The sequence below is a fragment of the Sturnus vulgaris genome, chromosome 2 (genome assembly GCF_052056855.1).
Source record: "Sturnus vulgaris isolate bStuVul1 chromosome 2, bStuVul1.hap1, whole genome shotgun sequence".
Lineage (NCBI taxonomy): Eukaryota > Metazoa > Chordata > Aves > Passeriformes > Sturnidae > Sturnus > Sturnus vulgaris.
In genome coordinates, this window is record NC_142244.1 from 46356735 (window position 1) to 46384157 (window position 27423).

Genomic DNA, 27423 nt, shown 5'->3' on the forward strand with positions numbered 1-27423 from the left:
CAGTGGCCTATCTAAACAGGACAGTCTAGGACTTTGTTATGGAAAGTCCAGTATTTCAAATGCTGAACAGAAAGTTGGATTAAGGGATGGGGGGAGGAGAGTACCGAGCACCAAAAATGTGAACACAGTGTTGAAATAGGAAAGCTATTTCTATTTACTTACAAGCATCTGGATTTTCTTATATTATGTTAATCCTTTGACATGAACTGATAAGAGTTCTATCCTCCACATATTTTGTAAATATAGAAAAAAAACCCAAAGGGATTAAGGAGCAAAAATCCTCCAAGGAAAGCACTTACTGGGGATAATGAGTTCTGCTCTATGGGTTGCAACCTGCAGTTGCAGGTTTGTGTGATGGGGAATAAGGCAGTGAAATGTGGAACTGCAGGGACATGTATGTGCAAGACAAGGATATTAAGCCTTCCAGCTTGGAAATCGGTTGGAAAATAAGTTAATACTTATTGTGTCCCCATGTTTGTCTGTTACCAATAGCAGCAGCACCTGGGAGCTTAAAACATCCTTAGCTGTTTGTGAAGATCAAATGCAGGGCTGAAATGTGGAATTCTGATGGCAGGGACTGCTCAATGGCACAGTACTTTCCTTGTTGAGCAGTGTGGAACAGACACCAGAATAGCTGATGCTGATGGCATAGATTATCTCTGTGTTTAAAAACAATGACTTAAGTCTGCACAAACTGCAAGTCATTTTGTTGATTGCAACGTGGAAAATGCCATAAAACAGATGTTGAGAGGAACAGGGCTTTCATCTCTGGAAAGTTAACCTGTTTAAAGTTAACCTTGATTTTGCTTTCTAAATAGCAAAAATACTTCACCTGTAGCAACTTCATGCAGCAGATATTCACCTGGAGACCCAAGGAGGACCTTGAAGAGTGGACTTCAAATCCAACTTGTTGTGTTTAATGAGGTTGAAAGACAGCTCTGGAAATCATCAAGCCTTATCCCATTGCTCAGAGCAGGGTCAGCTATAGTAGGTTGCTCCAGGCTGAGACACATTCTGAGCACCTCTAAGGATGGAGATTCTGCAGGCTCCCTGAAAAACCTGTTCCATTTCTTTAGAATCATAGAATTCCTTCAGATGGAAAAGACTTTTAAGATCATTCAATCCAAGCATTAACTCAGCATAGTCAAGTGTACCACTAAACCATGCACCTGAATGCCACATCTATGTTTCCTTTAAATATCTCCAGGGATGGCGATTTCACCACCTCCCTGGGCAGCCTGTTCCAATGCTTGACAATTATTTTTGTGAAGAAATTTTTCAATTATTTTCAATCTAAACCCTTCCTGGAACAAAATGAAACTGTTTTCTCTTGTGTTGGGAGAAGAGGCTGACCCCACCAGGCTACCCCCTCCTTTCAGGCAGCTGTAGAGTGATGAGGTCTCCCCTGAGCCTCCTTTTCTCCAGACCAAACACCCCCAGCTCCCTCAGCTGCTCCTCACAGCACTTGTGCTCCAGACCCTTCCCCAGCTCCGTTCCCTTCTCTGGACACGCTCCAGCCCCTCCATGTCTTTCTTGCAGGGAGGGGCCCAGAACTGAACACAGGATTGGAGCTGTGGCCTCAGCAGTGCCCAGTACAGGGGGACGGTCACTGCCCTGCTCCTGCTGGCCACACCATTGCTGACCCAGGCCAGGATGCCATTGGCCTTCTTGGCCACCTGGGCACACCCTGGATCATGTTCAGCTGCTGTTTGCCAGTACCCCCAGGTCCTTTTCTGCCAGGCAGCTTCTCAGCCACTGCCCCCAGCCTGCAGCACTGCCTGGGGTTGTTGTGACCCCAGTGCAGGACCCAGCACTTGGCCTTGTTGAATATCACACAATTGCCCTGGCCCTTTGGTCCAGCCTGTCCTGATCCCTCTGCAGAGCCTTCCTGCCTCTAGTAGATCATGACTCCCACACAACTTGGTTGGAGAAAGAGTCTGTCTATTAAACAGTCCAGTAGTTGGAGTAATCCTAAATCCCTAAATTTAGACCCTTATGTTCATATTTCCAATTCAAGGCAATGTCCAAATGAAAGTAGTTGGTCTTTTCTTTTTCAGCTTGCTCTGATATGAATTATTTCTGACATCTGAAATATTACTTATGAAAAAATTAAACTATTTCTCAGTTAAATACTTAATCTTTCAAGGCTTTCTCTTTTTGTTGTAAAGGGGTTCTGCGAAGTCTGTCAGCAACACTTATACTTTGACTGTAATTTGTCTTAAATATCTGAAATAATAACAACTTGGAGAACAAACTGTAGTAGACAGGTTTCTTTTCAGTAAATCCTAGAAATCTGACATCTTCTCTTGCTCTACTGCAAAGCAATCTGTAAGCTCTAGCAGATTTTAAATGTATTGGAGTCTTCAGATAAAATGAAAATCAAATCAGCAAACAGCAAGAGTAGTGAATAGATGGAAAGCTGTTGTTAAAAATTACTCTTACGCCTCCCCTAGTTGCCACACTGAGTTGCTCCCATGTCTAAACAGGGAGATAAGGTTGGTTTCAGTTGTCAAGTCTGCAAAGACACAGAATGAAGGCAATTTCTTGTGTTTTAAAGAAGTAATAGCAGGTCTGCCTATGGCAGAAGTGGTGATTGGTACCTTACTTCTTGGTTAACCTTGTATACACACTGTAAATTATGCACATAAACCAAAGATGGTCAAGTTAATGAGCTCCTAACAGGGTTGTATCACTTGCTTACTCACCCTGGCCAGCTTTTCGGCCATGGCTAGTGTGTCCTTGACTTCTCAAACTGTAGTTAGAATTCTCAGAAAGGAAATACTGATGTGTAATGCACTCCTTTCTGAGATAATTATGTCCTTAAGGGAAAATAATTGTGTAAAAATCTTCAGTACCCATAGGACCTAAAACATGACACACAGGAAAGAAAATGATGTGTAAGTATGCTCAGTGACTTTCATTCTTTTAAACTAGTGGGTTTGGGGGAGTGAGTATTTTTGTTTTGGTTTAGGGTTGGGTTTATTGTTTGTTCTGTGTTTGGGGTTTTTTTTGGTGGGGGTGGACATTTTGGCTTGTTGTTTTATAGGTTTGGGTTTTTGTTTGTTTCGGGTTTTTTCTTGCTTTCCCCCCCAGTTTTAAGTCCAGTAACTAGCACTGAGTATCTAAGCTTTCATTTTAGCCGGAGTTACTAGCTCTGAAAATACTAAGGTTCTGAAACTACTGAGGGAGGGAATAAGCACCTTCTATTTTATTAGTTCTATTATATTAGTTTCAGAAATGTTGTACAGTAATTAATCTCTACTTCTCTTCAGGAAGTAGTTCATGTTGCGTTAGACATACATCTTGCTATTTAAGTGAATAGATTACACAGGAAAGAGATTACAGAAATATTAGGCAACTTCAGAAAGTTTTGCACAATTTTGCTTCTGACAGTTTATCATGGAGAAGGCTGTGCTTATCCCTAGAGCCAGTCACCTTTAAATAAAAAGCCAGAGTACATGAAGATGTGATGTCATACTGTCATTGGAGAGAGATGTAAATTCTAATAGCCAATGCATTTGCCATTTTAATCACACTGTCACACATCAGCTGGGCTAGTCAAGGGCAAAGCTGGAAACCCTTTGTTGAAAAGCACTTATATCTTTCCCTTTGCAGTGTTGGGGTGTGAAACAACTTGCTCAGTGCTCTCTGCTGTTTGCTGCCACGTGCTTTCTTTCCCCAGGCAGAGCAGGACATGCTGTGGAAAATAGAAGCAGTGTCTCTGGTGCAGCAGTACTCTTACTTTATGCTGGTTTTTGCTCTAATTTCTCCCTGTCTTACAAGGATCTGAGCAATTGTAGAAACCCTTCCCTTTGTCTTCTTTGTCACAGAAGAGAGCTCTCCAGAATCTCTTGAGTCCCATTATTGCTGATAGAGATTGGTTGCTTGATTGGTTTTGTCATGCAGAATCCTTGGCAAAGAAACTGAATGTTGATTTGACATCTTATTAGGAAGTTTTTTCTTTGTTTTACTTGAATAAATGTTCATATGAACTGTTTTAATGCATGTAGAAACACAAATATTCAGGTCTATACAGCTGCTTGGAATACAGGAGGGGGAAAGGAGCTTGAATTGAAATAGGAAAGAGTAGAGTGTGAGTCCCTGAGGAAAACCTTCATTTCTGTAATACTTCTGTTCTTAGACCTCACCTCAGGATCTGAAATAATGGTGTACATGACCACATAAATTATTTTCTGTGCTGAGAAACCTGCAAAGGCAAGCAGGTGGGGAAAAACCCACAAAACAAAGAAGGATAACAAACTAAAGGGGGAAAAAACCAACACAGGGGAGACTGAGTGGAGAGGAGGTTTGGAATTTAACACTAAAACAAACCAGAAATTAATGTCACTGTGCCACAGTCGAAGATCATGGCTGTGCTTTTGGGGGGTTCCCATTCATGATACGCTGTGTTTTGTTTTACAGTGTATAGGGGCTATCATAAAACTTTCCTTGCATAATCACTAGTGTGCTTTTATTACAGGATTTCTGCAAGCAAGAATTCCCTTTTATAAACAGCTTGTGATACTTTTTACATCTTTCATGTTACAAATGGAAGGTTTCAACTATTGTAAGCTTGAGATGGATGAGTGGTAGAAAACTGGAGGTACCCACAATGGCTAACTTTCTTCTATAAGCTACCTAGTCAAAATTAGTGTGTTTGTTTGGTTTATTGTTAGTAATAGCTGCTAAGCATATTTTAGTGAATCACAGAGGTATGTGTTTGGGTGCTGTAGTGTCATGTTTTTAGTAGATGCATTTTAATTAATCTTAGTGCAAGCCACTTCCAAAGCAGAACTTTAGTGGAGAAAGTGTTTGCAATTACGTGGTCGCAGGTCTATCCCATTTGGAGTTTTCCTTCAATTTGCAGATCTGTCATTGAGCCTAAGGCAAAAATATGTAGTTCAAATCACCTGATACCTTCCCTCCTCTAAATCCCTAAAACTTATCCAAAGCACACAGTATTCAATTATCCACAATATGGTACTCAAAACATTTTTTAATGAAATGGATTGTCATGTTTCAGCATTGGAGGCAATTAAGTATAGGCATGAACTTTCTTAAAGGATATGTGGTTTTTACAGGAGCTATCTTGCTCATTAGAAGAAAATCTTGCATGGACTGTTAACATGAAGTTAAGTGAGTTTTCCCTCATCTTACATATAAATGAGCTCTATGTATTTTTTAGGCCCCTTTAAAAGAGGCCTTACATTTGGAAACAAAGCAGACCAAAAAGAAAGCAACTCTAATTTCTCCTACAAATATATTATGAAAATTAAGGTCTTTGTTTTACCATACTCCACTTTCCAGCTTGGTGTTTTCCTGTGCTTTTAACCTGGCTACAGGGCTGAGTTGTGCTGATGAAACTAAGGCTATAGGTTGTATTTGAATACTTCTTGGTCAAGTGCCCCTTCCCATGACAGGGGGTTTGGAACAAGATGATCTTTACGTTCCCTTCCAGCCCAAATCATTCTGTGTTGATTCTATTATTCTACTCCCAACTGTTGGAAATTTAAAGAATGGCTGCTTGCCTGATGATGGCCTTGCCCTCCTAGTGTTGTTCTTAATACTGAAGGTGATAACCTGCTGTGAAGCACAAATTAACTCCTCAGAGTAGTGTGTTCTGGCATGTCTTGAGTCAAGAATGAGGGAGTACACAAATACTTTGATGTCAGCACCTGAAACTTCTCTCTTGTCTAAAACTTCGTTCTGTCATGGGACTGATTCCTCATTCTTTAGGTGTCAATTTGCATCTAAAATAGAGGCTTCCTGTTGAATAAAACCAAGGAGGTTTGCCTGCATGCAGGCATTTGGGAGTACTAAGTGAATTAACTGGGAGTCTGAAGATAAAGTAGATGCTTTTAAAGCATTTTAAATACTTGTGTGGATGCTTTCCATTTTGACATAAAATGTCTTTAGTTCCCATAGCTTAATCCTCCTTCAAAGATGATTAAGCTGAAGCCAACATAAAGCAGATTAAACTCCTGTGTGGACATTAACACACGTTAATTCATCTTCCCTTCCTTGAACATCCTTCTACACCATGTCCTTCAGGAAGTTTTTAAGAAGTGATGGAGTTCTTCAGGCTTTACATACATACATATACATATTTATAACTGATTTGAGTATCTGGAATTGAGCTAGCATATCAAAGTTATATTGATGTTTCATATAATATAATTACAGAATATGATCACAGAGAGGCTGAGATTGGAAGACACCTGTAGACATCATCTAGTCCATCCCCCTGTTCTAGCAGAATCACCTGTAGTTAAGGACATTGCCCAAATGGCAATGTTCCTACTGCTAGTTCTTTGCAATTTGTCTTTTATGAGATGTTTTTCTGAACCTAGGGACTGTGGCTGGATCCATGTGTAACCCAGGAGGTTGAACAGATAGTTGGGTAATGTGGCAGGAGCTGTGCCATCATAGCCATAGAAACAAGAAAGATAAATTATTTCCAATTAAGTTATTTCCCATTAAAATATGGGTTTGGGATGTGTTATATAATTGTGGTAGCAGTATGTGGGCTTTGGTAGCAGCTGTAATGCTAACCGAGTTTAAAATAGAGTGTTTCTTATATATGGAGCCTTTTTCAGGTTTTGGTAGGATCCCAGTCGAGCCTGAGAGGGACCTTAGCAGATCTCCAGTTCAATCTCCCTCTCACAAAAGGGTTAGCACTGAGACCAGACTGTCTGCTCAGGGCTTCTTCCAGTCAAGGCTTAAAAACCTGAGGAAAGAGACAGCACAGCCTCTCTGGGCAACCTGTGCCACCGCCTGCCTGTCCTCAGGGGGAAAAAGCTTCTCCTTGCAAGGCTGATTCTCTTGTGTTTCAGCTTAGAGCTGTTGTCCCTTGTCTATTGGCCCTGCAGGACCTTCAAGAGCCCAGCTCTTTTTCCTTCAAGATCTTCCCACAAGCACTAGGGGCTGCTGTTAGATCCTTCTGATTCTTTACTTCAGGTGGAACAAGCCCAGCTCTCCCAGCCTCTCTTCACAGGGTTTGTACTCCAGCCCTATCATCTTCACTGAAATACGTCCAGTTTGTCAAAGTCTGTCTTCTGTTGCTGGGGCTCAAAACTAGTTTAGGTAGCTACATAAGGAGTTTCTTGGCTTACTGTCAGTTCTGTACTTTGAAAAATTGTGCAGCGTCAGTGCTGGGTAACAGCTGGTGTTGGGAAGAACTGGCATTCCTTAGGACAGAGTCTTAAACACCTTTTCTTCTGAAAGGGGAGAAGCTTTGATTGCCTTAATTTTCCTCCTTAGGGACATGACATGAATGCTGTCAGGATGTCAAGTTTGTCAGAATAACCAAGCACTCTGCTTGGAGCAGATGGTTGCTGAGGCAAAACTAAGCCAAGGTGTAATGTCTTCCTGGATTGTCAGCATCCATTATATCAGGGTGAGCTGTACTCCCTTCTCATGCAGTCCTGTTTCCCCAAAGCATTGGAAGGAACTATACAGCCTTTTATGTTAAGAGGACAAAGAGTTTTCCACAAGTAGTCTTTTAAAACTCCGGAGTTTACTTATGCTTCTAGTTGTGGTGCTGTGTGTGTGGGTTGTTTTGTTGGCTAATACTAAAATGCACAATTTAACATTTACCAGTATAAATGTTTGTAGTTTCATTGCTGCTTCTGCTCTGAAGGTGCCCTTAGGCAATGGGAATTTGGGGTGAGGAAGTACTTGCTGTTTGAGTGGTGACCTTGTTGAAACAAACTCTGCTCCAGACTCTTATTTGCAGGCTTCTTCTTTTGCCAGGATGTTTGTCCAGGTATGCCTGTACTTCTACTGCAAATGCTTGTGGCGCTGCCTGAAATTTGTGGTCAGGAAACTGACAGGTCAATGTGAATTGCAAAGGATCTGTTACAACACCAAACCTGGAGCTGCCAGAACTATGAAAATAGGTAACTGCAATATACTTAGTTCTGCATACCTTTGTAACTTTCTGCATGTGCTAAAAATTGTATGATATTGTTATTAGAAATAAGTTGTTAAATTGATCCAATATAAACATGCTTGTTTGACATGATGCTTTCAAATACTCTTCCCTTACAGAGGCATCCCTGAAAGGTTCAAAAAGTAAGGTGAGTGAAAGATCTCATTATTCACCTGTTCTATTGTGTCTTGTACTGTTGGTTTGTTCAGTCTGCTCTTTGCTGAATCCCAAAAAATCGTTTTAAGATTTGATATGATTTTACATGAAAGCCATTTTCCACTGAAGAGGGTCTTATGTCTGCAATAGCAGTTGATCTTGCAAAGTTGGGTAGAGTTCCTGTGTTCCAGGGACAGGCTCACTGTGGCAATGATGGAATCATTGAATGATGGAATCAAGGGAAAAACCTGCCATGGTGATGATGAGAGTGAAGTGTTGTAATTTGGAGGTTCTTGGCTTGATTCCTCATCCTGTCTTAGGATATCTGTAATCTGCAGTCAGTCACTTGCAAATTTAGAAAAAAGAAGTCAGGTTTTTTGTCTGGAAAACAACTTTCCCAACTTTGTTCCCTCTTTTCCTTTTAAATACATTGATGGAGAAAAGCCTCTCACTTCATCTTTTTACTGTGGTTTACCAGTGGTTTTTCTAACCTGTTTTTCCCTAAGGCATTTGTAAATTAAATAACATCCTTCAGCCTTTAAATTCTCTGTCACAAAAGTCAATGATGTTAAAAAGCTTACCTCAGCATTAGCAAAAATGGTGTCATGTAGTTCAGCATAGTACTTCCAAATGTATTTCTAGCACAATCAGAAAGGCAGAATCTTATTTAAAAACTTGCATTTAGCAATTGTGCAGTCTTGAGACAAAGCACAAGAAATTTCAGCCTCGGAAGTTTTCAGATGGCATTTTGGTTTTTGAATACTGAACCCTTAGGGGCATTTCTACAGATAGAAATCACATGTGAAAGAAAGAATGTTTTGCTGTGTTACTGCAACATCTTGGGTGAGAGAATGTCAAATGAAGGCTAGAAATTCTGGTGTAATTAGGTGGATGATCTGAACCTGCTTCTTGATCTGCACTGAGGCCTTTGATGATCTTCACTGACAGCTGCCACAGAAATGCAATAAACTGACTACAAGGGCAAAGGGACTCGAGTTCTTACAGGGCAGGTGCTCTGAAATGAGTCAGTAGGGTTGAATAACTTGGAAAGATATGTACATGTGTTCAGTTGGGTCTTCTGGGCTGTAAATGCAGAAGCTTTCAGGTATCCAATTTACCACTTCTGTAGGAATTAATATGTATTTAAAACCTCTTTTCAGCGGCTGCAAACATCAGTAAATGTTCACCCTGATGCTATTGAAAAAACGATAGATGACATCATGGAGCTGAAAAGGATTAATCCAGATATAAATCCGCAGTAAGTTCATAGTTTCCTTACAGAGCAAGTGGGAGTTACTGATTTCCTCAGTTCCTGGGTCCATGGAGAACTGCTTCTCCATAGTTATTGTGGTACACAAGTTGAAGATGAATTCTGTCGCTCAGCATAAAATTCTAATTTTAGCTTTGCTGCCAAAAAACTGATGTAAAAATGAATGATTTTTTTATGGTGACTTAATAAGCAAGTCCTGAGTCTTTTATCTAGCTGGTTCTGTCTTAGTATATTGTTGATGCATGGATTTATGGGGGTCACTTCCCCAGGGATAAAATACCACCAAACCACAGGTCCTAGCAGAGACAGTGATGGCTTCTTAGAAAGGCTCTGTGCTGCCTTTTGAGTAGGGAAGAAATCATCCTGTTTTAGCTGATACATACATATACTGGTTTGCACTTTTATAACTGCCTTTAATTATCCAAACAGAAGTTTTAATGATATAGCTGATATTTATTACTGTAAGACGATATTGACAACTAACCATTACAAGTGTGTATTTCAAGAGTAGGTGATGATAACACTTTTATGGTTGTCTTACCTTACAGTTTCTAGCTTAAGGCACAAGATGTCTAGGTCAGGAATCAGTAGGAGGAAAGCTGAGAGCTATATTGTCCAGGTGATCAGTCTGAGGCTCACTCCTCTTCCTAAGCTTGAAGTTGATATGCATAATTAAAAATGGGCATCCATAAATGGATAGCTGCTTTTCTTTAAGTAGTCAGCAGCATCAACAGGCAAGGTGATGTCAGCTCCTGAACATAAAAACCTGTATCCAATCCATCTTGTTTAGAAGCTCTGGCCTTATGTTCAATAGCAGAGACTTGAAATTTCCTGGGGTAAGGACAAGGGGACGTGTGTCATACTGTATGTGTTTCTGCAAATCTGTATGCAGACATTTTTGTTAATGTGGCATCTTTGCAGAGCTGAACTAGCATCTCAGGGATGCTTGCACTGGCTGTTCTTGGGGGCTGTGGGCTGCTGTGATCTAAAGAGAAGGCATCCCACAGTAATTTTCCTTTATCAATGCCTCCCAGATAAGTGTGTGTATTTAGCAGTAGGAGCAAGTAGGTTGAATAACCTGGTGGTAACATGTGCAGTCTACACTAAATATGGAAGCAGACATAGAATCACAGAAAGGCTTGGGTTGGGAGGGAACTTAACAACCATCTCTAGTTCCCCTGCTCCAGTTTTGGACTTGCCTCCATCTGGTGGAGCACCTGGAGCTGAGTACAGTGGGAGTGCAAGCCCAGGTACCTTGCTCCTGTGCTCTGAGAACAGCCACAGCCAGCACCAGGATGACAAGGAGGAGATGTGGGAAATCAGAACCTCACCCACATTCTGTGCTTGGCAAGAACAACAAAGCATTCATGAAAAGGAAAGGGGGGAGTCTAATTCAACCCTCATCTCCTCACTCAAATAACATTGCATAGAGCTTTTGACTGCCTTTACATAAAGTGCAAAAATGGCTTACTTTGAATGTGTTGTGAACCCTGGATCTTAAAAGCATGTATTTTTTTAACATAAAATTGCTCTGCTTTGCCACAGCCGGTGTTCTGCTGCTCTAAACAATTCTGAGGCTATAAAGAAGTTAAAAACATTATGGCTGTGATTTAGTGATACTCTACAGCAATTCACAGTCTGTCAGGATTTTCAGCTTCCTTTGAAATGCAGCCTTTCTGTAAAATTGGAGGCTATAGCTAGTGAAGCATGTTAAAAAAAAAAAAAGAAGTGAAGGATGGAAAATACTGTGGAGGTTTTTCTGTCTGAAAGGGTTATAGCCTCAAATGGGATAAAATTGCAGCAAGAGAAATGGACTAATTCTGACATCTCTGATTCTGTAGATTAACCATGGAATCATTTAGGTTAGAAAAGGTTTAAAATTCTGAAGGCAGTTAACCCAGCACTGCCAAATCCACCCCTAACCCATTTCCCTAAGTGCCACATCTACACATGTTTTAGATACCTCCAGGGATAGTGACTCTACTACTTTCCTGCAGCCTGTTTCAGGCCTTGACAACACTTTTGGTGAAGGAAATTTTCCCTAATATCCAATCTATACTTTTTTTGCAGCAACTTGAGGCCTCTTGTCCTGTCCCTTGTTACCTGGCAGAAGAGGCCACTCCCCACCAGGCTACCCCCTCCTTTCAGGCAGCTGTAGAGTGATGAGGTCTCCCCTGAGCCTCCTTTTCTCCAGACCAAACACCCCCAGCTCTCTCAGCTGCTCCTCACAGCACTTGTGCTCCAGACCCTTCCCCAGCTCCGTTCCCTTCTCTGGACACGCTCCAGCCCCTCCATGTCTTTCTTGCAGGGAGGGGCCCAGTGCTTTGCCTTGCTGAATCTCATACAATTGGCCTTGGTCCGTGGATCCAGACAGCCCAGATCCCTCCTGCCCTCCAGCAGATCAACACTCCTATCCAACTTGGTATCAGCTGCAAACTGACTGAGGATGCACTTGGTCCTCTCATCCAGATCATCAATAAAGATACTAAACAGAACTGGTCCCAAACTGATCCCTGGGAAATGTCACTAGTGACCAGCCCCCAGCTGAATGTAACTCCATTCAGCACCACTCTCTGGGCTTGGCCATGCAGACAGTTTTTTACCCAGTGAACAGTGCACCCACCCAAGCCACAAGCAGCCAGCTCTAGTAGAATGCTGAAGAAAACAGTGTCAAAGGCCTTAGTAAAGTTCAGGTAGAAAACATCCACATCCTTTCCCTCATCCTAGGCAGGTCACCTTCCCATAGAGGGAGATCAATTTAGACAAGCAGGACCTGCCACAAAAGATAAGCAGTGAAAATCCTTCTGTTCAGAAAATTTAAGAGTATTACAAAATAAACAAAATATTTCAGTGTATCAAACATGACAGACAAGGAACCTGTGCAGCTTATTGTCAGCGCAGCTGGTGTTCCACAGAGGAATAAGGGTGCACACTTAGCTTGCCCTCCAAATTCATACCAAATGTTCAAATAATTTTAGACACTATTAAATATTAAAGGGCTTATTCTCGTGTATAAGCAAATATTTCTATGAGCAAGGCAGTTGCATACTGCTTGACTTGCATTTTGTATTTTAAAATCTTAATGTAAAGCTCTTGTTTGGTGCAGTTTTCTGGTGGGTTTTTTTTAAGTTTGGTTTAGGGTTTTTTGAGGGTAGTTATTTCATATGTGTTGGGCTTGGTTTTTTTGATGATGCATCAGAAAATGTAAAAAGGAAATACAAAAATCTGCATTATAATGGAAAGAGAACCATTATGGTGATTCTTAACATGAGACAAAAGCCAAATCTGCCTAGAGGCAGATGTTTGAATCTATGTTACTTCAGGGTTTTGGCTTCTTTATGCTAGCTTTTGTGGCACAGAAGCAAAACAATTATTTTTAGCTTCTTGCTGAGTTTTCTTTCCCCCCTCAGCCTTTTTCAAGTTCGCATCTCTGATCTCAGGGAATTGTTTGAGATGCTGTCATTGGAACGAGGAGAAAGATTCAGTAATGTGCTTGTTCTAGGCCTTCAATGCTGCTGTGTATGGTTATAATGGGATTTTAGTGTGAAAAATCACTGTTTACGGTTTTAAAAATATCCCAAACATTATCATCTAAGGAAGGCACTAAATGAGATAATGCCTTTCACAATGCTTTGTTTAATGTAATATTGATCTCGTAGAAATTTTCCTGTAGCAGCTGAAGTGTTAGACTATGAATTCATGGATGTATCACTGGCACGTGTATTAGCTGTGTGTGTGCATGGCAGCGCTGTGTCGTGGCTACACATGATTGAGTTGGAACATGTTGCTGCCCCCGCCCTCAGGTTGGGAGTGTCTCTCCAGGCATGCCTGCTGCAGATTGTGGGCTACAGAAATCTCATTGCAGAGGTGGAGAAGCTGCGCCGGGAGCCGTACGATTCAGAGAATCCACAGCACGAGGAAATGCTGCTGAAGGTGAGTGTGAGGAGGTGCTTAGAGGGCAGCCTTTAGTCATGTCAGCTCCCAAGCCTGCTTCATGAGCCTCTTTGAAACATCAGAGCTGTTGTCACCTTCCTCCACCGTGTACCTGTTCTAAGACAGGAATACACAGCATTAAAATCTGGTCTGGGTATAACACCTGCCAAGCAAGCAGCTCACTCCCTGGTTGATAAATGCATTTCCCTTGGCTGGACAATATCTAGGCACTAGATAATGCACAGAGCTGTTCTCTGCAGTGAGCTCTGGAAAAGTAACTTTATGTCCTACTTCAGTACACCTTTCTCCAACACAAGAAGGGTATTTTTCTCTATTAACCAAATTACAAATTTATTTCTTCAATTTCTTGTATTTTTGAGGGCAATGTCTGTGTGTACCAATGGCAAGCATCTATTTTTTATTGTGTGGAATGAAAGAGTGGGAGTTGATGACTTACATGTTTATAGTTACCAACTGTATTTTCAAATTAAACTGTTCTGTAGATAACACATGCAGAGTTATGAAAACCATACCAAGTGGGCTTTCCTTTCTTCATGCTTTCAGGAAAGCCTTGCACTGGAGCAGATAATAAAAGCATTTTTCTATCTTGAAGCCATAAGCAGAGGAAGAGATAGAGAGTTCTTATATTAGAAAGGAATTGAGAAAAGAATAATGGTTCTGGAAAAGAGTCTAATAGCAAGCCCTGGTCCTGATCCTGGTTTTAACCATAGCTATTGCAAGATGCTTCAGAGAAATGCCAAGAAACATAGAATATTTGCTACAAGCCAAATGCCTTCTTAGAGAATTTTCAGAGTTCTTATAAAAACCTGTTTGGTTGTGGGGGATTTTCTTTTTCAATTTAAGACAAAAGTACTGAAAACTTGTAACAATACCAGATGATGATGAAGATGTCTTCCATGCTGTAGCTTGCAGTGCAAAGCTTTGTACAAGTTACAGTGAGAGAGAATTTTATCAGTTACTTGGTCTTCCAAAAATCTCACTAGGCGTATTATACAAGCATTGTCAGATGCACTACTACTAAAAATGCCTCAGATGGTTAGGGTTCCTCCTGGTGTCTGGAAAGCTCCTTTTAAGGTTTTCTGCTGCTGGGATGTGGGAGTCTCACCAAGGAATGGTCCAAATTCAGAGCTGCCCTGAAGAAGTGTTCTAACCATAAGGTAAACTTGGGCAGATGGACTCCTCCTGTTCAAGTCCTGCCCCTGTGCAGCCAAATGCACAAATTTATGGGAGTAGAGTGAGTTTTAACTAAAGGGACACACAGATTTACCCATTGAGGAAGCTTTTGTCTTGCAGGTGAGGGATCCAGGTAGCAGCCTACTGTGTTGGTCCCTGAAAATAAAAGGCACCTCACTGCAGGTTAAAGAGGGCCTTTGGCTCCAGGAAAGCATCCCTAAATACCCTGGGTACCTACATTGCCCAGAGAGTGAGTAGGATCTGGGGATGGGATCCCAGGTGAGAAAGACCAAGGAGATGGCTGTAGTCTCTCCCTGTCATCCAGCCTGTGAGGACAAGGTCCTGAGAATCATGTCAGCAATGATGTGTAGTCATGTAAGTGCTTTAAAAACAGAATTGCATGAGCATAAATGCAGAATGGAAACTGAACATTTGTTTGAGGAGAGATTAAACAGCGTAGTTTATGCAACATTATGCAAACTCATAATGTTGAAAAAAAAGTATCAGTTTCACCTAAGAATTAGCACTTGTTTACAGCAGATGTTCTACTTTTGGAAATGTCAAATGGAAATATGTCCAAGGGTTTAATTCATTTTCCAGTCCTCACTCTGGAAGAATAGGCTGGTTGGTTTTCATTCCTTCTAGATACTCTGCTAAGAGATCTCTGCAATGGGTAATTCAGGTTCCTAATGGCTATCATTTATTCATGTTTACCAGGAGAGCACTTTATGAATGAGAGAAAGATTAACTTAATGTGATTGGGCTAATGATTAATACTGTATTTAGTGTTGATAGATGAACATTGGTTTAAACAATGCAGTCATTACAAAGTGAAATCATTAAAGTTTTAACCTTCCAAGGCACTTAATTTTAAATGCAGTTAGAATTGCTAAAATTAAAACAATTTCTGTTTTTATTTGGGAAATGTGCATACAGCTCTTTCCCTTGGGTAGGATTTATCTCAGTGATTTTTTTGAGGATGTACTCACCAACTCATGATTGGTGATTAATACACTTTCTTAATTCTAAATTCTGATTTCTTAATACACTTCTGAAAGGCTGAGTTTGTGATATGGCACATGTATTTGTTATATGTCAGTTTAGGCTGCTTTTATGTGCATAGCAACATGATATTTAGGCACTAAAGTTGCCAGACCAGTGCAGTTAAATGGATTTATTCCAGCTGATGATCTGGCTTGTTAAATCACTTTGGACTTTTCTTTATGTGAGATCAATGAATGAATCTTCCCTTAGTTAAATATGATGGTGCACATGTTATCCTTGTATGGATTTTTTTTTCTTTTAATATTCCCCAATTTGCTTTTCAACACTGTGGTAGCCAGCTCAGCTCTCCTGATTTATAACCTTTCCAGAGACTTGCAAAAGATGCCATAGAAAAGATTGCTGCAGAGCTTCAGGGACTCAGAGCTGTTCTGCTGCTCTGTCCATGATTTACAACCAAATTCCAGCCCATTCCTGTCTCTGTGCTTATGGAGGCAGACACCACCTCGATGCAGAAAGCATGAGCAAAACAAGTCTTGTGTGAGATGTTAGAGCAGCTGTGATAAGGTCAGAAGGGCCTTGTAGGGCTGAAATGTCTGCAGTACTTCAGAGTGGTTTGGGACTTCCCCCTACAGACACACATCCAGAAGAACTTCATTTGATTTTGTGTTTGGGTTGCTGGGATAGCAATGTAGTGATATTACTGCAGTCATCTGTTCCGTGATCAGAACTTAGCTTGGTTTAAAAAGAGAATTAAAAAAAAAAAAAAGCTGTACTGTGTGGAAACTTAATTATGTTTTACCTGTAATCTTTCTAGTTGTGGAAATGCTTGAAGCCGAATTCACCACTGAAAGCTCGGATTTCGAAGCAATGGTGTGAAATTGGTTTCCAAGGTGACGATCCTAAAACAGACTTCAGAGGAATGGGTCTCTTGGGCTTATATAACTTGGTGTAAGTATGTCCCTCTGCAGATGGGTTTACGTGTGTCTGAAGTCATGAAAAGCAGGCATTACTTGCAGATTTTAGCAAACCTGTGGGAATAATTTATAAAAGTGCCAGGGACTTCATATTAAGCAAATGAAAGGATTTATTTGCTAGCCTAATTTTTGGAGTTTTTTTCTTCTCAAAGTGGTCTGCTTTCTTTCAGTTAGTATTCCTAATTCAAGCCTGTAATACCACTTGCTAAGCCCCTTTTTTTTAGTTTCTCTGTGATACAGTAAGTTAGCACTCTCTTCCTATCAGAAAGAATGTGTAAAGTATATTTTCACCAGTATCTAGATGTCCTTAAAAAAATGCCCTGGAAGTATGTAGGTGGGAGGTTTATGTTACTGTTCAGCTGCTGTCTTGGGGAATTTCGTGCTGAATTCTTAAGCAAAACACTTGATATGCAGTCACTGATGGCAGAGTTAGATAGTTTGACTACTACTTCAATTTCTGTCGATACTCAAAATTAAGCAGTGAGTTTACATCACTTTTTCCTTCCAACTCACGCACACCAGGTGTTAATGCCACAGCTGTGCTTTGTGATTTGGGTATTGACTAATGCCTGTTATTTTCTCCAGCCCTTGTATTTGCTGCATGCAGTTACATAACCTAGAAACATTTGGTAAAATAACTTCTCCTTATGAGGCAAAAAATAAGTATTTTCTGCTTTTACAGATTGAAGGACATAAATCATCCTCTGTCCGTATGTTGTTCCCTAGTAAATCTCAGTTGAGGATCTGGACTCTTGACTCTGGCTTTGAACTTCTATTTGAAATTAATCCCTACCATGTATTTAATTTCTTAGTCTTCTGTGATGACTCTTATCTTGCTTAATGAATCTGCCAGATCAAGAAGCCTGAACTGCTTTCTCTTGAGCTCAGCACCAGACATACTCTAGCCATAAACAACTGATTTTCTGCAGGGTGGGTAGAAAGGAGAATCTGCACATTCACTAAATTCATATAGGAGTGCACTTGTAGTTGGTGGCTGCTTTAATCTTTCAGTTTGGGGGTCTGAGTGGCAGTTTAATGAGTTTAATACGTCAGATGCTACTCTCACTGTGTAACACATGCACTGAGTTTTAAAAAGGTGTGTGTATAGACAGCTTAGTATTACTTCAAATGCTTTTTTTAATTGTATTTTTTAACAATTCACCCTCAACATATATGTCTGCAGGTATTTTGCTGAATGGGACACTGAGATAGCTCAGCAAGTTCTCACTGATTCTCTTCACCCTAAATACAGGTAATGCTTGAGACCAGAAACAGTAACTTGAGAGAGCACTCTGCTGGCTCTCTTTGAGGAAGAGGGCTGGGTTTTTGTCTTTCTTGGCATATCCTTGAGTTTTGCCACATGCTGTCTGTTTTGAAGTACTGATCCTGGAAGCTGGTCAGGTGCAAGAGGCAAACATTTATTCTAAATCTTGGATATAGTTACATTTAGTGTTAAATGTTTTCACTTCTGATTTCAAGTGATTTTTGTATTTTTATTTATCTTTCTTTTAATTTCTTTGTGTTTTTTCATAATAAAGGGAAGTCACTAAGAAGGAACTAAGGTATTTTTTTTCTTTTTTCTAAGTTTTGTGAGAAACTACTTATAAATAAAGATCAAACTACAATTTGGTTTGTTATAAACTTAAAGTCTTTGTTTCAACACCAAGAGTTCCATATTCTTTTCTTTAGAGTTGATCCAAACTGGGGGGTGGAACACTGGGTATATATGAACATGCTTATATATCAAAAATGAAAATCCACCTTGCTTGATGTAGTTAAAATTGATAAGATAACAGAATAGATAATCATAAGTAGTCTAGGCCAAATATTTGTTAGCAGAGCTGAAAAGCCCCTTTATTTATAGTCACATGCTCTGTCTGCCTTGATTAATGATGGTTCCAAGCTGGCTACTCCCTTGTCCTGACTGTTGAGAGATCAGGTACCTTCAAGTGTCAGAAATTGTGTTGTAGGTAATTGTTGTAGGTAATAAGAGACTCCATAATTATTGGGGGGGTAGAGGCCTCTTAGCCAGCTACATACAAATCAGTTACCTTAAAAGATATTTTTCTTCTGCCAGGAATGTTAGATATCCATAAAGCTGGTTCACACCTAAATCCTGAAGCTTTGATCTCCTCAGGGTTTTTAGGTTTTTTTTGTTGAGTTCCTAAAGGTAATTGTGTGACAAAAAGCCCTTGGAACATATTAATGCTCTTCATTTGCATGTTTGATTACCAAGAGCAGTCTTGGAGTGCTGTGTGAGCGTGTGCAATTCCTATGTCTTGACAGAGCATTCAGTAGAATATAGATGCTGCAGGTGGTGCCCATGGTGATCTTCCTTTTGTGGTTGCTTAGCAGCTGTGCTGCTTTCTGATGGGATTGTGATCAATGGATTTTCTATCTCAGTTGAACTGTTTCACTTGCCCACATCCTATGTGTGCCACCTTTATTATTCTGTCTTTGCCTCAGGTTTTCTAACTGGTGTTATGCCACTGCCTACAAAGATGGTTCAGATTTTAGAGGATGAGCAAAGAATAGTGTATTCTTGTATGCAAAGATGTTGAGGAGCTGGAGTTTTGTCCTCATGCATGCCACCCAGTAACCCTCAGTTCACGATGGTTATGACCTATTAGCATCTTAAGTACTTAAGACAACAATTTTTATGTACTATATTTTCGTGAAGCTCAGGAAATTGTTTTTAGCTTAATATATACTTATTGAAGTTCAAGAATAGTCTAAGAGCAATGCTTTCACACGCAGCTGTCTATAATTTGGGACCTAAAGCTTGCAAACTCTGATTTGCCTTACTAAGGCAAAAGTCCCACATCCATGTCAAGGTTGTAGCCCCTGGTTAGGATCAGTTCTGTGCCTGCCTTTAGCTGGTTATAAATGCAGGCAATGATTTCTGCTAAACTTGCTCATTTCAGTAGGCTCAAACCTGGTTAGTGGGATGTTGCCTGACTGGTTGGATCACACAGCTCTTTTAAATATCTGAATAGCTGAAATTTAGGTTAAAATCAATCTGTTCCCTAACTAATTTTATTTTAAGGGAGGCGTCTTCTGTGTCCTTGAAAAGCACTGCATTATTGTGCCAAATAATAGGAAACATTGTTGCTTATACTTTGGCTGTTGAATGGTTTCTAATTTGGCCGGTCATAAAAACTTTCTGTCAGAGGAGTGTTTTCATGTTTGCTGCCTCAGGTGAATCATGCCTCCAGTGATGAATATCTCATGTATCTTTGAAAACACAGAAAAGCTAAAACCATCTTTGATTAGTTAAATATAATTTCAACTTCTTGTACAGCTCGAGCTTAACTAAAGTGGATCACCTTTGTGGTCAGTTTAGAAAACAAGGGGCTTTTGTTGAGAACATTGACATAGGTGCATTTTGTAATGGTGAGATGAATTTGCTGACAATGCTCTAAACCAGTTACCCATTTCAAGTCTTTTTATATCAATCCATTCAGCCACAAGCAGTGTTAAATGGGGTTAGCCATGTAAAAGAAGGTAAAATAGTTCAGTCAATGTTATAACATCAGAGAAGTCAAAGGAAAATATTTGTCAGTTCGCAGTGCTTGGCAATATCTGCATTTTAATTATTTTTTCTTCCTCAGCCACCTTAGCAAAGCTGAATGGGAGAAGAAAAAGTTTGATAAGGCGATTGGGTAAGTTTAAAGACTTTTTTTAATTTGCTACAAACACAGCAGGTAACAATGATGCTGATATTTGGGGGAGAAAAGGTGTTTTCTAGTTACATCTTAAAGAGAACTGTGAGTGTATGTACATCTGCTGTCTTGACCACAACTTGGTTTTGATCAAAGATTACAGGAGAAAGTTCAAGTTACGTTCAGAAAAAATAACCAAAAAATTCTGTAGCAAGGAGAAACTCACTCTGTGTGCTATATATAGTGTGGTGATTAATATCTGTTTAATTCTTCTTAGCACATGACATGATCAAGTCTCACTTCTTGCTGTCAAAGGCAGGTTCCTAACTGCTTTCAGGAAAGTATAATAGTGAAGAAATAGTACTGAGGGTTTTTTCTTTAACAGTGAGTTTGGTACAACTGGATTATTCATGAGAATAGAACAGGATGTTCCTTCTGAATGTATCTAAAAATCTGTAATACAAGATTTTACTGCCCATGTTTAATTTTTCTGTGAAACTTGCCATTAGGCCTCATGCTGAAGTTTAATTCTGGACTTCTGTGTTTGTTTTTTTTCCTCCTGAAATTCAAAAAAAGGTTAAAGAAAAAGAACATATTTTGGTTTGCTTGATAAAGGTAGTTGAAAAAATACCCAGGACAGTCTAAAGAAGACAGCTGTTTTTAGCTGAGAAAAAAATCCAGTCACTGAATATCCAAACATGTTTGCTTTTATCACTAAATGTTCGTGTGAGTCTTTATGTGTTTTCTTGGGAAATAGTCACTACTAGAAATGTCAAGTTCCTTATGCACCAGCCTCACAAATTAACTTCCAGTTTCTGAGTTTTGTTGTGCTTAAATATACTTCACTTGTAGGTACCTCTTAGCAGGAGAGAGTTTGCTTAATGAGTCTGATTTTCTAGTTTCTGTTTCCAGCATGCTCTGATTAGGTTTTTGCCTGTTTTCTGGCTTTCTCTGGGAGAAATTAGAGGCGACTCGACTGGATCTTTTTCACAAGCTTTTTAGCCATATGAATGTCTTTATAGGACAGGCTGTTGAAACCTGATGTTCCTAACTATGGGTAATGAGTTCCAGTGGGAACTCCAGCAGTTAAAAATAACAAATGATGGGCTACCCTGCAGCCATGGCCACCGTGTGGAGTCCTTGCCCTGTTTCAGAGGCGAGTGCAGGAGCACAAGGACGTCTGTGCTTGTTCTTTTTTTGTAGGAATTTATCAGTGCTGTTCCGCTGAAAAGGCTGGCATAGTGATGAAATTCCTGGTTTTACTGTGACCATGTATTTCCCAAGGGAAAATGCAGAAGCATACAAAGCATGCAGAGTAAATGTTTCCCTTGCTTTCCACCCCACACACACCTTGGAAACTCATAAAGGAGAGAATTCATACAGCTCAGTAACACACAAAATCTGCAACATCAGAGTCATCAGTGTTCCTTAAAATGTGACGAAATAAGGTGAACTCTCAACCACAGTTGTTGATTTTCCTTACAGCTACTCTTTTGCTATCGTGGGCATTAACATAACAGACCTTGCTTACAACCTGCTCGTGAGTGGGGCTCTCAAGACCCATTTCTACAATGTTGCTCCAGAGGCACCAACGCTCACTCACTTTCAGCAGACCTTCTGTAAGTGCTGGGTGTGAGCATGGGGCAAGGGGTGGAAGTGCATAATTGGTACTCTGCTAACAGAGTACTGCCCATAGTTTAAAAAATAAAGTCTTCTGACACGGCACAGAGACTGTGCTTTCCTGTCTAGGATGCTTGGATTCATCTCTTAGCTGTGATGGAGGCCACTACCAAACCAAGGTGTAAAAAAACCAAAGAAACACAAACAAAAAAAATGTACTGAGCACCTTAACAAGTGATCTTCCTGTTTTTTGAATAATAAGAAGAAAGCAAATGTGCTTTTAGGAGTGTCTGAATATTGTTTCCTCTTAAATCCAACTGTCATGTGATACATTCTAATGTTACTCCTCACCCTTTACCAGAGTTGCAGCTCCCCCACCAAAATAATGCTTTGACAGCTCTTTCCCCTGTATTTGAGCATCTTTTCTACAGCAGAGGCCTGCTGTTCATCTTTGCTCAGTGGGAGTAACACTTTTAATATTTTTCAATGTGCAGGCAAGGAACTGATAATAAGCGCCTACAGCATCTTTCCCTGTTGTTACACTCCCTAGTTTTATGTTTCAATTTGTGGATCCGTATGTCAAGAGTACTAGTGACTACTTGTGTTTATTGTGAGAAATTCTGCCAGTGTGTGTAGTATCCATCCAATTTTGGCATTGTCCAGAATAGGTTTAGTCTTGTTCCTGCACAGTGTCATGAGATGTCAGATCTCAGTGACCAGGATTCTCTGTGCAAATGATAATTATTAATTCCAGGCTACTTTCTAATTTTATATGTCATCTTTACATGCTGTATCTATCTCTTCTTCCTTTTTATTATTTTGTAGGCTACTTAATGCATGAATTCCACAAATTCTGGATTGATGAGGATCCACTGGACATAATGGAATTCAATCGCGTCAGAGAGAAATTTTACAAGCGAATCTTGAGACAGCTCCAGAACCCAGAGATGGCTCTGTGTCCTCATTTTGCTGCATCAGAAAGTTTAATCAACATGTAGTTACTCAGTTGATTTAATTTGGAAGCACCGTCTCACTCTTGGTTTAGATCACTGTTAGACCATCACTAGCATACTGAATGACCATGGCAATCGTGTGCATGTTTTTGGCGCAGTGTTCATCTATTTTTGTCACATGATCCCCTTATGCTTCTCTTGTTGGGGATTTTTCATTTTAAATGGGTGCTCATATTGCCTCATTATGCAGTGTTAACCTTCTGAATTGATGTCCAGATATCAGAGTTTTTTCTATTTTTTTAGACTTTCCTCATAATTCAGCATTGACAATTGAATTGTATTTCTCTAGCAGTGTTTTTGTATATGTGGAATAAGTAGCTGGATCTTGTATTGTGAAAGCTTTTTAACTTCTCGGTATGTTTTAAGATAACTACTGGCATTTCAAGCAAAATATATGTTTGAACCTCATCTAGAAGATAATGTAATTTAATCTAATGCAGACAAACACATTAAAGTCCAATTTTCTCCATGCAACCATTATATGCTTAATGAAAAATTAATGAGGCATATGAGATACACGTTTCAGTGAGAAGAGTTAATGCAGAATTACAATCAAATGCATGAATACCAAATGGTCTGGTGATGCTAACACAGTGAACTGAGAACACATTCACAACTAACAGATACTGGCAGGGGCCAAAAACTGTAACATCAAGGTGTTGTCACTAACACCACCATGCTGAAGCATGGTCTAGATTCCTGCCCATTCCTTTGAATATACAGAGGTTAGTGTTTTGTGTCACACGTTGGAAAGAACACGATTTGGCCACGTGGTGCTTGGTGAATTCAGGGGAGCAAAAATACGTTTCTTTTCTTTGAACTACTGAAAATGTTGCTTTGGTTGTTAATTCAGTTCCTAAGAGCTGGGAGAAATAATTGATTAGAAGGTTTAGAACAAAACTGCTTGTGTTTCCCAGACTACTTATTAAAAAAATTTAAAATGGCAAACTGCCTTTTTTCTAAAACCATAAATGAATAAAAGTATTTGACACTAAGATTGTGTAGTATACTGAACAACATCTACCATGGCATTTCATACCCATGGTATTTTTTACCTTCTAAGCAATCAATTTTAGTATTATATGTTTGTGTAAATCACTTGCATATGGAGATTAAATTGAGTAGTGTCCAACTACTTGTGAATTATATGAATAAATTATACATCATTCTAAACTGAAGCACTGTGGGTTTTATTTTTGAGATACGCAGTAATACAGAGGAAAAATGTTTTACTTAATGGATCAGGTAAAATGGGTTGTAACAGCTCTGTGGTATTCCTGAGGCTGAAGTGTGATCGCAGCTTCTTCACATAATGTGCTTTATATCATTTTAGTTACTGCTTGGGCCATCACTTTATTTAACAAAAATAAAAATAAAGAAATGGGAGTACTTCAACTTCCTAGGAAACTCCTTGGATTTGAGCTGTCTCATTTCTTTGCTAAAATGTAAGCTGGGGGTCGAGACTTCTCTACACTGCTGGAAACTTGCACTTATGGAGTTAATCAGCAGAATTTTATGGGCATTGCAATAATTAGTCTTCTCCAATGAATTTGGAAATATGGAACTGGAAATACTAACATTTGCATATTTTGCATGAGAATACAAGGAATAAAAACTCTGCATGTTTAACTTAATTTCATTGATTTTGGAAAGTGGTTATTTATAGCCATTAGGTCTCAAGGACTTTTTTGTGTGACTCTTGAAGCTTATAAAATAGGTTTCTAGTAACAGTTTCCATTGTTTCAAATTTTAGTCTCTCTCTTTCTTTCCTTGCCCCACTCTGACTTAAATACCTTCAGCAATTTATTAGGTTACACTGGTTTATTTTTAATACTCTGCAATGGAGTTAATGGAGTTGCGGGGGAGGGAGGGAAGGTTTCTGCTACCTTCTTACTGCTCTGATCCTCTCAGTTATGCCTTGTCTCAAGGTGTCAACTTCAAACAAAATCAGAAAATGTCACCTGGCTCTGTGTCAGATTGTATCAGTATAATCTAACTGGTTTGGTTGATTATTTTTCCTGTCTTGCGGGAAGATAGATTTAATGAAGCTAAGTGTGAAATTCCTTCTCCTGTGGAACCCTTGCATGCTGGTGACTTCAAATTTGCCCTGTTGTGCTTCATCTTTGTCCTGTGACATACTTGTTCCCAATATCTATGTCAATCTATGAGGCAGAGAATATCCCTGGTGGATGCCTAAAAGTGGCTGGGCACTGCTGAGGGAAGATGTCTGTCAGGCACTGCCTTCCTTCCTCCCCAGGAATGACCTCCTACCATGGTGCAAACCTAAGCTTTTTTTTTAAGTTAGAATTTTACACTATCACTAGTACAAATCCAAACTGATCTGTGAGCAACTAGATGCTGCTTTCCCTGGGGAAGAGAAAATTACATAGAAGGGGGGAAAAGTATTTAAAAGTTGTTTCAATAAAGAAGAATCAATGTTTATATTCACTGCACAGTACAGAATTTGGTTTAATTAAGTACTGAGAAGATTTAGGTTGGATCTTTCCAAAAACTTTCCACAGTTTCTTGGTTGTTTCATTTCACCAGCCATCTTTCTCTCAGGCTCATGCCTGGCCATCTGCACCTCGGGCAGCAAGTGCTTCCTGCCCAGGCTGTAAAGTAAATGGTCACCTTCTTTCTTAGCAGGTAATTTTTCTCAGGCAATAATTTACATAGGCAGTGCCACTCAGCTCAGGTGTTATTTTAAAAAGGCACATCTGTGTTGTAAGTCTAAGCTGTTAGTTTACTGTATAAATATCAAGACAGCATGATGGACCTATGCAGAATACGCATTGCTTAGAATATATATTGCTTTGAGTTGGCAGATGAGAACTGATGAAAGTAAAATATTGGGAGATTGAATGTATTAAAATGCAGAATTATTTACCTTGATCTGTTTAAAGCCGGGGGTAAAAAGGGCTATTTAGTATTGGAGTTCTTTAATTCTGTATGCAGCCTTTTATAATGGGGCCTATATTCCTCTCAGTTACAGATTCACACACTTCCCATAGCACAGCATTTTCTTATCCCAGCTAATGTGTATTTAAATTGTTACCAGGGCTCCTTCAACAACATAGGTGGACACTGACTTGTGTTCACGAACCTTGGTGCTCAGCCAGCATCTGTGGAGCTGGGGCTGTGAGAGCTGACAGGATCTGTGCCTGGGGGTTGATTACAGCCAGGAGGATGAGAGCAAGTGCTGCTCCAGCTTCCTGATAGTTTTTGGCTTGTAGGGTTTTTTTTCCTCTTTGGGGGAAGCAGAAATATTTTTGCTGCACTTCTAATTGGCTCTTTTGGAATGTAGATTTTCAAATGCTTGTGCTAGTGGTACTTCTATGTACTATTTTTAGAAGCAAACAAGGTCTACCTTATCCATATGATTTCTCTTGGACACTTGTATCTCCTGACTGTTTCCTGGAGCAGCACTGAAGCTCGATTGAAAAATTTACTGTCATGTAGAGGGTAAAGGAGATTAATTTATTGCCTTTTTTAATGAAAGAGCAATCTTTAAAAGCACCTGTGCCCACTGTGTGCCCTGTGGGGCACAGACAGCTGGTGATGACTTAGCAGGCTGAAACACTATGCTGCAAGCAGGGCATTTTCAGCATGTCCCCAGCTGAAATAAGTGAGGTGGAACAGGATGTATGTGAACCCAGTGCTGATGGTCAGGTTAATTAATCCAGATCTGCCTGTACTGGCCCAAAGAATCACTGGTAGCATCATGAACAAATTATGAGTGATCATAATTTCTTTCTTAATCACTCCCTTCATGGATTGTGGTTAGCTTTTAACATGTCATTTGCTGACCTGTCCCTTTTTGTCAGACTGTGACCAGAGATTTTTGACCCTTTCACAGGGGTGGCCAGCATTGCAGGGTTGTCCCCTAGTGGGGTATTGCAGTTTGTTGTCATTCCTGCCTGAGCTCTAGAGGAAACCTCAGTCCCAGCTCGACCACTTGGATGGATCTGACTGAGACAGGAATCAGTTACAGCCTGAAATAGTAACTGGAGTGCAATTCTATAACTTCTAAGTTCATGTCTTTGGCAAGTGCTGTTGGGGAAATAGGGAAACTCTGTATACACTTTGGGAAATACAAGAAGTCTGATTATACTTCCTTCTGTCCCCTAGCTGGCTCTTAATAAGCTTGACACCATGAACATATGACCATTTTGGCATCACAGAAAGAGCTCCTCTGGAATGGTGATTTTTCAGATAATTGTTCTTTGAATCTTGTTAACTACCCAGATTTCCACATTTCACTTCTCATTTGGAACTTGGTCCAATGGAAGCACAAATTTTGCACTAATGAATCCACTAGGCCACACTGAGACAAACAGTAGGGTTCCCCTCTGTACTCTTGCATCTGCAGCATGGTGCAGCTAAAAATCACATAAATTATTAAAATATATACTTTGCAGAAAACAGTCCTGAAACAGATAAGGAAATGAATTATTCATTGTTTTCCTTAGTTTGCGGCAGTGCGGGTTTTCTGTAAGACTTAACAAAGATTCGACAGGACTCTTTCTACCAGATCCTATAGGAATATAGCAGGACAGGCTTTGTGCTTTCCCCTGTGAGCAGTGCACATAGAAATCAGGTCATTACTTATTCTAGTAAAGGAAACTGTTCTACTCTATATACAACTATAATTAGGAAAGAGATTTAG

The 27423-nt window shown here is 39.9% G+C and overlaps 1 protein-coding gene across 6 annotated transcripts in view; it reads left to right on the top strand.

The window, feature by feature from the left end:
* ELMOD1 (ELMO domain containing 1) overlaps positions 1–24167 on the top strand; it is a 41319-nt gene extending 17152 nt beyond the window's left edge. For 5 of the 6 annotated variants that reach the window (XM_088159433.1, XM_088159434.1, XM_014877585.2 and 2 more), the window contains 9 exons: positions 7753–7898; positions 8050–8078; positions 9247–9344; positions 13160–13289; positions 16303–16436; positions 17646–17714; positions 20074–20124; positions 21610–21743; positions 22570–24167. In XM_088159433.1, the coding sequence (XP_088015559.1) occupies positions 7753–7898; positions 8050–8078; positions 9247–9344; positions 13160–13289; positions 16303–16436; positions 17646–17714; positions 20074–20124; positions 21610–21743; positions 22570–22742 (964 nt within the window). In that variant the 3' untranslated portion in view covers positions 22743–24167. Of the gene's footprint in view, positions 1–7260; positions 7397–7752; positions 7899–8049; positions 8079–9246; positions 9345–13159; positions 13290–16302; positions 16437–17645; positions 17715–20073; positions 20125–21609; positions 21744–22569 lie in introns of all 6 variants that reach the window. The other variant, XM_088159435.1, reaches the window with a different exon arrangement.
* Positions 24168–27423: the final 3256 nt, after the last annotated feature.